We start from the raw sequence: 14,829 nt of genomic DNA on the forward strand, positions 1-14,829 counted from the left end.
CAAAGTAGCAAAACAACAATGTAAAAGTCCTGCATTCAAAATCAGTAAAAGTAAAGTATTATCAGCTAAAAGGATCAAAAGATTGAGAGTATTGATATTATTAATGGAGGCGAAAATAAGGAAAAAAGTTCTGCTACATACATTTGTATTATTTTTCCACAACTTTACTCTAATCTTGGCCTTTTTTTGGTGAAATATTTCAGAGTTTTACCTGCAAGAGCCTCAGATATCTATTTAAATTAAACCATGTGAGGAGTTAAGAGGGGAAATGTTACATTCAGGCAAACTTTACCTATTTGGATAAATACACATATTGAAAACAAGCTACAAAATGTAATAAAAATGGCATTTAAGACTTTTTAATACTTTTTAAAACCCGACATACACCCTGAATTAAAAATATATATAAAAAATATATCATATTATATCGACTGTTATTATATTAAATGTTATGTTTTGTGCTAACTAGCTAGCTTGTTAGCTAGTTAGCTTGTTAGCTAGCAAACCAAACTTCTACGTGTTATTTAACGACGATTGTTTGACAATTATCTTCTACCTGAAGCGATGTGCTGGCTATTATTGTCGTTTTCCACGGAGGAGTCGTTTCTCCGCAAGCTGCCATTACCCGCTGCTGGCAGAAGACGACATTAAAAGTGCAGTTTTGTTTGTTTATTTAATGAGACCCTTAAACTTTATTTTTGTCTCGGGAACAAACCGTTTTAAAGTAGCGGTGGGTGTCCGTGAACGCAGCACGAGCAGTTGTAGTGTTGACAGGAGGCCACCAGAGGTCGCTGTGGTGTCACTTATAAAACACCTGGCTGATGTTACAACAAGAGCAGGGCTGCAGCCATACATCCAGAAAATGTTGAAAACTACAGTATAAATCTGTGCTTTTCTCTGGATTTTGACATTATTGACACCAGTAATGTCTGAGGAAATAATCAGTGCTGGCGCAAAGATGAAAATTGGACTCCGACAGAAGAAGATAAGCAACAAATACGTCCAATTTTGACTTAAATTTATTAAACTTATTTCTATGCTTACGAGAACTTATTAACGTGGGTAACACTTTATAATAAGCGTCATTAATAAATGGTGAATTTATCGTTAATTAGATTAATTTTACTGTTAAGAAACAATAAAATGGTTCATAAAACATGTATTAAGTGACTGTAAAGGTTAAAAACATCAGTTGCAACTCATCCAAATAATGTATTCACAAAGTATTAGATATCAACTGCAACTTTACAATAAACGGTTGCTAATAAATTGCTTATAAAGCATTTCATTGCTTGTCAACAGTCAAATAAATGTTAAATAAAGTTTAACATTTATTTAACATTTTATTTTTATGTAATTGTTTATTTAAAGTGTTACCAAATATATAAATGTATCAAGGACAGAGGAAAAATACTGAGGACATGACCTCAATGGTAGCTACGGCCCTGCCTGTGACGCACCTTTTATTTTCTCACAGGTACTGCGCTTGTACTAATTTACAGCAGCTGTTGGATGATGAAATATCCTTCCACTTGTTCGGGTGTAAACCAGACCTATCCAACCTTGTTCTGGCCCTTCAAATCAAACCGACAACCTACTTCTAAGATAAAATAGGTGCATTTTTTCCCCCTGTACTTTAATATTTAAAATGTTGCTTTTTGAAATGGGAAAATTAATAAACAACTAAAAAGTGCATTATTTTTACACAATTAAACCAGAGCTTTACAGGTCAGACATAGATGTAACTTACGTAAAAGTCCGGCCCCTTGGTAGTTAACAAAAAAAAGGAGTTGAATAGGCCAGGTGTGAATCTTTCACACAACAGACCTTTGAACTTGTTAGCTATAGCAGGATAAGCCCAGGTGTAATTAACATAATTACTACACCTACGCTTGTGCTGCCACGTCGTATCGTAAGTAGTGGTAAGTAAAACGTCTGTTGTGTGCTGCATAAAAAAAGTGTACAATATTTCCATGTGCACCAAATAATCACTTGACAGTGAGGAAAACTTTTCATTTTTCCAGAAACACAAATCTTTATTTTCAATATGACATTAAATGCAAGCCAGTCGGCCAATATTATTTTTCTTTAAGAAACTCCAGTCAACCATATTATCAGAAGACTGCCATGAGAAAGAAATGATTTTTCTTCTTACTCTATTCTTTTTCCGGAGCTTTGAAGCAACATCGATTGAACAGTCAAACATACAAAAATATCAGCATGCATAACAGCCCATCTGTGTCCAGAAACACTCCAGAGGGCATGACGGGGAATGCCAATAAGCTGCTGCAAAGTCCAGAGTTCTGCAGAGTCTAGAAAGGAACAGATGTCAAAAAGCGAGAGACGGAATAATTCTTTATAAATTATGATAAATTAAGACAAACTTGATGTAAAGACGTTCAAAGTTCAAAGAGAAGGCGTCAACTGTCCGGCAGGTTCTCCTCTGTGCAGTCAGTGATGTGTTTCCAGTTCCACGATGGTCCACTCTCCCTGTGGAGATGCAGCATCTTCAGGGGAGAAGCTGGTCACCGTGATGCTGGTGGAGGAGTCCTCCATGGGCGAGATGAGCTCCGCCCAGCGTTTGAAGTTCTCCTTCTCCGGGGACAGGAAGCTGTTCGAGTCCAGGCAGTCACGTGACAAGGACAGCGTCTGCTTGATGAGGTACTGGGCCAGGTTGAGCTCCTCAGGCACAGGGTTAATGACGCCCAGATTGGACTCGTGGTCTGAGAGGAGCTGCCTGAGCAGGCTCCAGTCACGCTCTGCAAACTCACTGCTCTTGTCATCGTCCCTTCTCTGCTTTTCTTCCTCTGCCTTCACTTTAACATTCCTGTCCTTGTCCGAGCAGTGCTCAAAGGCTTCTCCCACATCCATCTCGTATATGGGAGAGAGGGCTTTGGATGGCCGGCGGTCATGTTTGCAGCTTTGATCCAATCTGTCACAACCATTCTCCCCTAAAAACAATTGACAATACTGCAAAATGACAAACTGGCATTCTCCTCCACAATAGTGTTGTGTTTTTTTTTTTTGTCTCAGAGACTAATCACTGCCTAGTACAATAAAACACTGATTACTGAGAGTTTACCCTTAATGCAACTGTGTCCTTTAAAAGATATACCATAGTGAAGCTGGGTGAGGACAGAACAGTGTGGAAGCAGTGACATTGTTGGTCACATTATGGTCAGTTAGATACCAATTTTAAATGTAATCCTTCAAAATTCACCCGTTACCTTCAGATATGGATGTCGAGGGTAAACAGTTGCCTTAAAGGTAATGCACAGAGGAATGCTTTTCTGAATGCATCTCTTTATCCACCTGTTCAAACAAAGTAAGCCATGCATTGCCAGCACCAGTGAACTCTGCATTTGTCAGGAAGTAACAGTGATATGTTTTGTAGATTTAACGTGCAGGTCTTTGAACGAGCAGACCTCATGAACAGACTTAAATACTGTCACAAAAAACTAAAAAACGCAAGCTTTACTTAGCAGCACAAAAGATGGCACACCACCCAGTTTCTTTTTGACATTCTTTGTGTTTTTCTATTTTCAACAATTTCAGTAAAGGTAAAAAAAGATGAAGGAGCTGATCACTGTTTGATTTGGAAAACAAAATGATTTACATGTTTGCATCGGGACAGACCTTCAGTAATGGTGCAGCAGGATTTTTCTTTTTGTGAATATGATAGTGAAAAAAGAGAGACATGGCAGCTGCTCTAGAGACACATCACATACTTTACAGAGGAGGCTACTGACACTGCACAAACCTACTGAACAAAAGCTTATAGACAACAAAACAATTTTTCTTAAAGACTATCTAGACACAGGTCTACTGGGCATGACAGAAGGTAATGCATAACAGAAAAAAACATAAAAGTGATGCATGGTATAGGGATATGACAAATAAATATAAATAGTGGCATGCATATGTGCAGTGCAAAAATAAAAACAATAAAACTCAGGAAGAGGTACATTCTCGAAGAAAAATAAACAGCAAAGGAGATGCACGGGAAAAGTTTCCCAGTGTAACACACTTTTCTGAGAAGCAGTGGCTTCACTCTACACAAGTTTGAAAAGAATCAGTACTCGCTTTTAATTTACCTGAACACAAATTTTAAAGGTGCGACATATAGCATTTTAAAATCAACAAACCTCTTGAAATTAATTATGAGATGTTCGTGTAATTACTGAAAACAAACAAGACCATCGCTGAGAAGCCGAGCGGCGCTGCGATGATACGCTCGTGTACCACAATCTACAGATTTGTTTTGTGCTGTATGCCACTAGAGATGAAGAGCTTAAAGAGCCAGAAGCTTGTGTTTCTCAAAACGCCGTGGGTGTAGCGGATTGGAAAGCCAAACATGTTTATCCTTTACAATAACGCTAAAGAAAAAGGAACCAAGAGAGAAGAGACATTCTGGGGCGAAGTGTGAATTATGGGCAATGTAGTTTGAATTTTAAGAAAGCGTAAGCTTTTATTGATGTCACTCTCAGTGGCATGACATAACACTCTCTCAAGAATGGTCTGTAACCGTCACAGTATTTAAACCAACAAACCACGATTAATTTGGCAATGATATATTGATGTTAGAATGCTACACATCGCACCTTCAAATATGTCAAATTATTTATGGCTTAAAAAGGCCAACGACTGTTCCACTGCATAAAAGAAATGACAAAAATAATCAAAAAATCTTATTTTTATGTACATAAAAGTGCATTTATACTGTATATCTATGTCACAGGCCTTGTCACAAGGCAGATTCTTTTTGACAAATACAATTGTACGATCAGTCTTAGTGAAGAGTACACTGCTTTTCCCTTTTTTGTGTAAACTGAGTTACCACGGCCTAATGCCTCTGACTAAAGGTAGTTCAGTTGTCTTAAAGTTTTAGGTTATCTGTTATGATGAGACCGATCTCCATCTTTAAAAGGATATGGATGTTGCAAATTCAAATTTACAACAGCTACACATCAATGGGTTGGAATGAGAGAAAGCTTTGAGCTATGAAAATATGATCCCCACTGATTTATTTGAATTTGAACTTTATTTATAACTAGTTATTAAACTAGTTTGCTCAATGATATCCTTTTTTCTGAAAGAGGGATAGGTATATGCTGGATGTAGGTAAGGTCTAAGGATCAGAGCAAAAGGGAATGACTCTTGCAGGGATAGACTACAGCTTCACTGATGGAGTCTAGGGAAAAGAGATGGGTTCAGATTGGGGGTCTAGGAAGAGTCCGTAGATCATACATTACCTGCTGGAGATTGTGCAGCATGTACAGGAGAGTCCCCTGTCAGCTGAGGCTCATTTAAGTCTAGATGTAAATCAGCTTTCTTGCTTTCTGAGGGATTTTTGCGCGGCCCTCCGTTGTATTGTTCAGTGTGCCGCAGATCGAGGTGGCAAGGGCGTTCCTGGGGAGGGAGGTCTCTCGTGTCAACGTCGGGGAGAGGACTGCTGGACTTCACTCCATCCTCCTGGATATGATTACTCTCCTCCTGCACAGGCTCCTCGATCTCTGTAAGGAACACGGAGGATTTTTCTTCCTGTTCCTCGTCGTGGTTTTTGTGCTTCACACCTTCGTTTTCAAGATGGCACGGCAGGTGGTTCTGTTGGTCACTGGTAACTGTTGAGTCAGACTCGAAAACATCACAGGGAGTCACGGCGTCGTCAGGCTGCTGAGGTGGGGTTTGGATGCCTCCCTCCTCTGAGCCCAACTCCTCACACTCGTCGACAGAGAGCAACACCGAGCGACGGAAGTTAGACGACTGGTATTCGGGCTGGTCGTTCTCCTGGTCCGCGCCTTCGTCATCAAAAGCGAGGTTGATAATTCCCTGATAATGTGGTGAGGGTTCAGTTGGTGGAGGAGCCTGACCTGGAATCACCTCAACTTCAGACCTCTCATCCTCTGTCGCCTCCTCATCTTCATCTTCTTCTTCCTCCTCTGAGGAGAAGAGCTGGTGGTCGGGCACGCTCTTTACAGTCACCGTGGCCTCGACCTCTGAGTGCTCCTCCTCTACAGGAACCTCCTCTCTTTGCAGCCAGGAACGTGGACGCTGTCTTACTCCCTCCTCCTCGCTGGTGGTCTCCGTTTCTCGCCCACGCAGCCGCACCTCCACCCTCAACCCCGCCCCGCCTTCGTACATCTTTAACTCCTCTGGGGTGCTTGTGTCACTGCTACTGCGACCCAAGAAGTCATGGCAGCGCATGGTGCCGCATTTGGAAACGCCTCTGTCGTTGGAGCAGTCGTCGTCTTGCGAGCCTCCCGCGTCGTAGTCCTCTGAGCGCGGCTTGATGTCGTCAGAGGAAGTGGTGTGTGTGCTGCCGGTCTCCGACTCCGGGCTGACCTGGTGGTGGATGCCACTCCAGGAGTCTTCTAAGGGAGTGTCGGTACTTCCCATGCTGCAGGGGGTGTCTATGGGGCGTTCAGTGTCTCTCGGTGAATTTGGGGTGTGAGCAGGGTTGACAGCGCTTGAAGACTGTTTGCCAGTGCCTGCACTGGGAGCCTTTATCTTGGGGATGTTGTTAGCTGTTGGTGTAACACTGGTCTCATCACCTGCACCAGTAACATTTTCTGACTCTATTTCAGTCTTCTGCTTCAGGCTCGATTCCACTTGTAGGGTCGGAGGATCCCCTCCGGCCTGGCTTGTTGGCTGTGTGTGTGCTGCAGGATGATCAGAAAGCGCAGCCTCTGTACTATCTTTTTGCACTTCAACATTTTCAGCTGGAGCGAGCTCAGATTTACTATCTACATTTTTACCACCCGCTGCCTCTTTTCCTTTGGTTCCAGGTTTCTTGGAGGCGGCAACAGCAGCTGAGGTTTTGGAAGTGCCTCCAGACTTTGGAGAAGCTTTCTCCATCGATAATTCAGTAGTACTTTTCGTCTTTGATCCAGACTTGGCAGCAACTACAGAAGATTGCTTGGAGGGGGCCGAAGAGGCTTTTGCTGGTTTAGCACTGGATTTAGCCGAGGCTCCGGTAGCTGAAACAGGTTTTGTGATCTTCTTTTTAGACGCTTCACCGGCGGGTTTCTCTCCTGCTGAGGATTTCAACCCGTCCTTGCTGTCTTCTTTCCTGGGGGAAGCTGGCTTTTTCATGGAGGGGCCATGCTTGGAGACTTAAACAAAGACAGAACACAGCATTAATTCATTGTTACAGTAAACTGACAGACACTTAAATCCATCTGACTTTGAACAGCTCACCATGGTGGTCTGGTGTGCCTCGCCCCTTAGTGTCTGCTCTTGCTGCTCCAGTGGATGATTTCTCTGCTGCGCCAGTCTTCACTTTGCCACTTTCTCTCAGGCTCGACTTATTGGTAGGACTGTGGAAACCATACGACATCAAAGTGACCACAAATGCTTTAACCACAATATCCCGATCAATCCATACCCCTTACTCACATCGCCATTGAAAAATATTTATGACAAGAGCTGCAGAGAGAGTATATCATGAATTAATACTTCACACCAGCAGGGGGCAGCAAAGGCTTTTCTCCCATTTAGTCAAGGTCAAGCTTCTAAGACATGAGCTGATTATCAATGCCAAAGAATTTTAAGTTGTTCCTTGTGTCCTTGTGAAGGATGTTCCTCCCTGGTTTTCAATAAAATCTAACGTCAGGAACAAGAGAACAGAGAGCACATTTTTCATTATGTGACATCTCCGAGTGAGCTTACCCACTGCAGTTTTTAAGAACCTAACTTAAGATTGTCATGATAGTTGATATTACAGGTCAGATTGTAAAAAAAAAAAAATACATAAAAGTACAAATAATTTATTTTGTCACCTGATTTGAAGTTAGAGGTGAGGTCAATGTTACCTGCTCTCCCAGAGCACCTGCATTTTTTAGTGAATTATTCAGCTGACGTCACCAAAATCCAGAATCGTGACATCTGGAAACTACATAGATAAACTTTGAACTGCACCATCTGTTTCTTTGCAAAAGACACCAATTCGAAGATGCAACCAAGATATGTTTTATTAGACCATCAGCTATTTATTGGCTAACTTGTATGGTTGCTTTCCAGGGAGACTATTAAATATTAATGTGCTTCCAGGACAGATGGAGTTTGGATGCTGCTGACTGTAAAACGGTTATTTTTAACACCTTTGAAGAACAGATAATAAGGCTCGTCAGAAAACACAACACAGCTGCTTTTATCCTCCTGACAGCCACATGTGGCCTAAAAAAACAACAAGGTGATACCGTGCTGCAACATCCATCTTATTAGGCCTGCACTGACATTACTGAGCGTGCAGTCTAAGGTATGTTTGTTGCTTTGTTTCCGAGGCCCTAAATGATTTAAGCTAATGGGGGCGAGATGCATTGGCATTAAGCTCATATTGCAACTTAGTCTGGGCATGTTAAAACTGCAGTGAGGATGCAAGCAACTTGTTTAGACTGAATTCGAGTTATTTTCTTCTTGCTTGAGTATTTTAAATGCTCATTTTAGTGTAGGTGACAGGTGTCAGGTGTTATAGACAAAAGTCAAACATTTTTTTCATTCTGTCTGGATAACAAAAATGTGTAAGCTATACGAGGGGTGATTAGTAAGTTCATAGCCTAAGGTAGAAGGACTCAGAAAACCTAGCACTTTATTTTTCAACATAATCCCATCCTATATTTACACACTTAATCCACAATTTTGAAGCACACAGATCCCTTCTTTTTGAAGTTGGCGTCTTAGACCACCAGAAAGATCTCCGCAGCAGCGATAATGTCACCGTCACTGTCAAAATGGTGAGCACTGAGCTCCTTCTTCATCTTGGGGAAGAGGTAGCTGTCTAAGGGTGTCAAATCATGTGAACAGGGCGGGTGTTGGACAAGTTCAAATCCAAATTCCTGGATGGCAGCCATCCCCCCTGTGGACATGTGGACTTTGAAGTCCATTTTCTTTTTTCCTTCATTCTTTTGTGGGGACAATTTTCAATTAACTTATACCACAAAAAAATACATCAAAAGCTATTAACTTCAAACTTTCTGCGTAATCACTAGGAGAGTTGAACTGCACTGTCATGGAACGAGAGCTGTTTAACGCATCTCCAACTACCTTAGGCCATGACCTTATCAATTACCGCTCATACTTCAAGAGCTGGATTCTCTTAATGTCTCTCTGACTCACTAAATTGTTTTTGTCCTTGTATCTTAAGTGTTTTGTAAGTAAAGTTTCATTTCAATGCTAAATTTTCCACTTCCCTTTGGTACTTTGGACTACGTAGGACGACAGAAACTACTAAACTTGAGTAATACCAGACAGAGTCCAAGTGGTGAGTGAGTTTATCCGTCTCGAAAATGAGAATTTTCTCAAATGCATCATTTATTTTATACAGTTGTAAACTACACTTATGTTAACCAATGCTTAAAAGCTTGTGAAAGATAATCTCCCAAAACTTCACCTGAGTTACATTTTTTTAGGTATCAAGCAGTACACGAGGACATCAATGAGACCTTTAAATGTTACACCAAGCAATTCGTTGAATACACGGAACGGATGAGAAAACACACGGATAAGCACCGTAATGATTAGTATAAAGCTCACCTGCTCGTCTTTGTTGTGTCTGATTTCTGAGGTTTTGTCAGTGGGGATTTGTTCACCGGCTTAGTCTGGTGTTTGGGCTTTGCACCTAAAAACACAGACAATGAACCACATGCACAAAAGTTTGTCAGAGCAGACAGTTTAGAGCACAAAACAACCAAGACTACACGTCAGTCCTTTACATATGACCCTCCATTTCTTCTCAGAAATAAACCAAATAATCTTCAGAGGAGCAAGGATACATATTAGGGTGGGGTAGTGTGCTGTTGCTGTGTGAGCTCACATCACAGACGTCACTTTCAGGGTGGGGTGCAGGGACACATGCTGCGCCAGTACCAGCAGGGCAGACAGCTGAGGCCCACTTCAGCCGAGGATAGTAATATCAATCGGGATTACCCACCGCCCTCAACCCATCCTCACCACAAAGGCTCAAAGTGATCAGTCACACCCCCCTGTGTGACAGCTGTACAGGGCTTTGACCTCTGCTGTGAGTTTGTACACTGATCCCAGCAGGCTGCCAAGGACAGCCTCATGTGCTTTGTTTCCTGATGAATCAACATTCATACATGACACTGCCCTTGTCTTCCAAAAATCCCTCTCGGCCACTGCACAATATTCATCATACTAATTAGTCTGCAGGTTCGTTCATATTCCAGCTTCAACACTACGCCTGGAGCTGGCTTGGCTACAGTGATGCCCTACCTTGTAATTGGTGTCAGTCTCAATGATTAAAAGTAAAGAAGTCAATAAAGAGCGTAAACCTGGGATGGAGTGAGTGTCGTTGCGAGGGCTGCTGGCACCGTTCTCTGGCGAGGCGCTGCCTGATGTGGGTGAAGCGCTGGGCTGAGCATGGGTGGTGCCAGCAGTGCTGTCAGCCTTCCCTGCTGAACTCTTCTGAGCCTTCATCACCGTTGTCTGGCTCGTAGATGTGCAGCTCGGGGGAGATGTTTTTGGCCGTGCACCTGGGTTTGGCTTCTTTTCCTGCTCTTTAGCTCCATGAGAGCTTCTGGGGCCATTGGCGCTGGCTACATCTCGCCTGGCCCCTGCAGCTCCTGTGCCATTAACAACTGGTGTGCCAGCTGATGCAGTCTTTGCTTTGGTTGCTACACTTCGGTCTCCTGGTTTCTTCACATTCTTCGCCTTAGACGTGTGGCCGTCTCCCTGTTTGTTAGCTGTGCTCAGTCCATCAGACTTCATGGCTGATGCAGCACTACGGGATGAAGATGTAGGGTTTTCAGACACCCTGTGGGTCCTGTGCACAGGAGGACTCTCAGGTGCAGATGAAGGGCATCTTACGGCCCTTGACTACGGGATAAAAAATAAACTCATTAGTCATGGAACTGTAGGACTGGATTAATCAACAAATAACCAGAGGGCAGTCATAGGAAACTGAATAACATTAGTGCAGATTAGCACAAGCCACTGGAACATGCCACTAGAAAAGATGCTGTTTACCATCTCCTCACCACCTACACAGTCTGTTCTCTATAGTCTAATCAGCAGAGGAGGGACCAAGTCATTAAAGTCATATTAAAAGTCTCAAGTAAGTCTCAAGTCTTTACACTCAAGTCCAAGGTCCTAAAATGTGTGTTTTGAATCCCAAACAAGTCATAATGTGTTCTTCACCAAATGTTTTGCCATTGTTTTGCAAAAAAGCCTGGATTTACCACTCTTTGAGCAACTTCAAATGTCCAACTAATTACAGGTTGTTGCATCTCCATGAGTTAGTTCCATAGTTCTTCATGGTTGTCCCCTGCAACTTGAATTGATTTAAATAAATTGAATATAGGGAATTAAGTGTTGACTTGCTGGGAATGAAAAGTGTTAAAGTTAGTTGATTCAGAAATTTAAGGGAAATAAATTGTTTTGTGGCACACGCAGGGGATAGGATCACGTATTTAAGTCAAAATGCTTCAGTCCAGGTCACAAGTCATTTGTGTTTAGGTCCAGGTTTCTTCATTTTGTCAAGTAGAGTCCAAAGTCATCAAATTTATGACTTGATGCTGACTCTAGTCCACACCTCTGCTGATCAGTCAATCAAAATCCTCCTACTGTATATCCTGCTGCATTTATTCTTGATTTAATTTGATGATCTGATTTCTTACTTTCAGGCCTTAGCAGATGAGGATGAGAAGAAGAAACTGTGCTTCTTTCTTGTTCTACTTTTGCAAACTTTTGCAACTAATCAAACTGGGAACTCTTAATTGCCTCTCAGAGTCAGTGGAACAATTACTGCAGTGAACTGTGTCTTGCAGGTTCAGAGAAAGCCTAGAGAGTAGAGGAAAGTTCCTGTTTGGATTGAATCAAACTACTCCTGAGAGATCTGTGGGAGCTCCACTGCTCTTAACCACTCAAGCCTAACATCTTGGCAATCCCTGTCTGGATCACTTCAGCCGAGCTTATCTTAGATATACATCTGCTTAGAGAGGCTCTGCTGCTCATTTCATACAGTATCTCTTAGCTGTGAGGGTGGGGCATTTATGACATATGGCATCTGAGGGCCACAAACTGTAATCACTGTCAGGGATTACACAAACTAACATGGATTTCTCTGAGCTAAAAACAGCATCATAAGTTTACATCATCAGATAATTCAGAGTCAGCATTCTGATTGATAAACAAAACTTCAGTCTCTTTCTGTATCTGAAACATAAATAATACTTTAAATGCATCTTTAGATGATATTACCTGTGAGCTAGTGAATACAGGCTTTTTACCAAGTCTTCGATTGTCGCCTTTATCAATAGCATCTGTCAAAACAGGTAGAACAAAAACCAAGAATTAGCCAGTTAGTATTTTGCCAGCTAAAAAGATTCAAATCTAAGAATAACACAGATGAAAAGGGCTGCACCATTTTTTATCAACACGCCACTAAAGACCGTCATTACGTGAGCTAGAGGAGCAATTCTTTTCATTCACAAATTCTCCTTCCCACACCCTGTGTTTACCCTCTGGTTGCTTGACCATTCGGAAACATTCAATCAATGGATCGATCAGTCAGCCATGTCTGGCAAGGACTGTCCAAACAAAGCACATCCATCTCGATACTTCATATAAAAACAATGTCAGACCCTCCTGATTTACCTAATTTAATCAAAAGCAAATGAGTTAAATTTTTACTCTATTTGTTAAAGTACATTTGTAATGTTTGAATGTGAGATGTGGAATCCGATTACACTGGCAAGAAATGTACCAGTAATAGGCACACGCTGATACCAGCCAGATCAATTATTCATGCAGTGCATTTCAACACATTACTAGGTCAGCAGTGAGAAAACAAGATGTTTTTTTGTATTTGTGGAAGCTTCTAATCATGTGCAGAGCCACAAAGACGGGAATCCTGTCTTTCACTCCCACCCATTTAAACAAGCATGGCGTGTCTGGTGCATTTACCATGTTAGCGTCCACTCATCTGCCCAGGACAGTTAAAAAGGTAGCTCACATGAAGCAAAAATTTACAACAACATCTCTAGTCAAACAATAAATGTGTTAGTAGTAGTCAAGCAGCTGTGTAGAAAGAAGTCATTAAATGTTAAATCAGCCAACAGCATATGCTCCAAGGGCTTCAGTTCATCTGTAATGATGCAGAGCCACTGCTTCAGCGCCAGACTGGGTTAGAGAGAAAAAAAAAAAAAAACATCCACACACACACACACACCGCAGCATGAATATCCTGTGTGGGATTAAAAAACAAGGATATCCTTCCTTACCTGCTAGTATCCTCTCTCTGTGTTTGGACGACAGGGTCTCCCATCCCTGCGTGTGGCGGACTGCGTAGAAGCTCTGAAGCAGGAACGTCCACAGCCGACCGCGTAGCGTACAAATCTCTCGTCTGAACGGCTGGAGAGAGAGGGAGTGGAGAAGAATGGAAAAGGGGTGCGCTACAGCACAGGCGAATCAGCAGCTGCTTGAAGAACCTTTCGCCATGGCAACAAATACCCCTCCCTCCTCCCTTTTCTCTGTCCCTCCCTCCCCCCTCAGTCTCCGTTGCAGAATCCACTTGAGCTCCCTTGAGTGAAATCAGTGATGTCAGCGGCCGATGCCCATACTCCTGTTTCCACGCCTGATTATAAAAACAGGGCTGGAAGGTGGGGAGGAGCTATCTCTACCTCCTCCTCTGCACTCACCACACACCGCTCACCAACACACACACACACACACACACAGCCAGATTAGTGAAGGCCGCTGGCACATGTCACAGTCTCCCTCGGCCTAATCCATTCTGCCATACTGTACCGTATTTACAGGGGTTATGCGCTTTAACTTGTGCAGCCAGGGTCACTTTCCCCTGGAAGTCATCTCACGAGCTTAAACCTGCCTGCTCACACAATACGCTTTGTTACTCTGTAATCTCTGCATCTCTTCACCAACACGAACACAGCTCACAGTTTGAGACTTCAACTGCGCAATTTAAATGTTATATATAACAGCCATGAAAGTCACTTTTTATCTACGGATATCTAAAGACATCCAGGGTGAATAATGGAGTTGCGTTGTTGGAGAAATGATTTATTCTGGCATTTAAATAAATTATTTTGTTCTGTTAAAGGTCAAATTTTGATGAAAATTGGGATGGGAGGGATGATATTTGTGTTACTCACTGGCTACAGGAGGGGGGGGGCTGGATCATCTCTGTCATGTGTTTTTAAAGGTGACCTGTGGAGTTTTTGACCTCTAGCAGCACTATGTGGCAGTTTTTCTTAGTAGCTCCCTGCATGTGCACAAGGACGCACATGCACACAGGTTCCTGCCAATGCTTTTACCCTTTATCACTGATTTATATGCTGCAGTGCGCCAGCAAAGGAGGAGAAGAAGACTGCTAGCTGCTAACATGAATGTAAACAATGTAGGATTTCAATATTTTAAACTGGCAATAGACAACGTTTTCCTTCTACTTATCATTCTGAAGTATAACTGATAGCAGTTTAATGGCTGTAGAAAATTGACACCATCCGCATATAGATTGGTTACCTATAAACCGCCTTTTTCACTATGCTCTAATCAGCCTGCCCAGTAGGACGGATGTTTCCCTCAATAATGAAGGCGGCATTACAGCACAAAGGAAAAGCATAAGCAGTTCTGCAATCGACACAGGAAGAGACACTGTTTTCCCCGGTCGCTATCCCTATCTAACGGTGGAACAACTGGAATAACTGTGGAAACTCTACACTGCAAAAGAAAAAGAAATCCACTGATAGAGGGGGCAATGAAGGAAAAGATGGAAAATGATAGCAACCAACTTAAAACTAAGTAACAAAACCTGCTTACGTATTAATACAACCAGGTGTTTTCCTCTGCCTT

The 14,829-nt window shown here is 42.3% G+C and overlaps 2 protein-coding genes across 5 annotated transcripts in view; both read right to left on the minus strand.

The window, feature by feature from the left end:
- The window catches only part of LOC141004985 (protein SPO16 homolog), a 28,063-nt gene extending 27,407 nt beyond the window's left edge, over positions 1–656 (minus strand). For both annotated transcript variants that reach the window (XM_073476716.1, XM_073476715.1), the window contains exon 1: positions 557–656. In XM_073476716.1, coding sequence (XP_073332817.1) covers positions 557–622 — 66 coding nt within the window. In that variant the 5' untranslated portion in view covers positions 623–656. The remainder of the gene's footprint in view (positions 1–556) is intronic.
- A 1,353-nt stretch (positions 657–2,009) lies between these two features.
- Positions 2,010–14,829, minus strand: part of btbd8 (BTB domain containing 8) — a 28,125-nt gene continuing 15,305 nt past the window's right edge. For 2 of the 3 annotated variants that reach the window (XM_073476606.1, XM_073476607.1), the window contains exons 13-18: positions 13,239–13,368; positions 12,217–12,278; positions 10,290–10,833; positions 9,532–9,616; positions 7,198–7,316; positions 2,951–7,112 (exon numbers count right to left, since the gene is read on the minus strand). In XM_073476606.1, coding sequence (XP_073332707.1) covers positions 5,242–7,112; positions 7,198–7,316; positions 9,532–9,616; positions 10,290–10,833; positions 12,217–12,278; positions 13,239–13,368 — 2,811 coding nt within the window. In that variant the 3' untranslated portion in view covers positions 2,951–5,241. Of the gene's footprint in view, positions 7,113–7,197; positions 7,317–9,531; positions 9,617–10,289; positions 10,834–12,216; positions 12,279–13,238; positions 13,369–14,829 lie in introns of all 3 variants that reach the window. The other variant, XM_073476608.1, reaches the window with a different exon arrangement.

Source organism: Pagrus major, chromosome 11 (genome assembly GCF_040436345.1).
Source record: "Pagrus major chromosome 11, Pma_NU_1.0".
Classification (NCBI taxonomy): domain Eukaryota; kingdom Metazoa; phylum Chordata; class Actinopteri; order Spariformes; family Sparidae; genus Pagrus; species Pagrus major.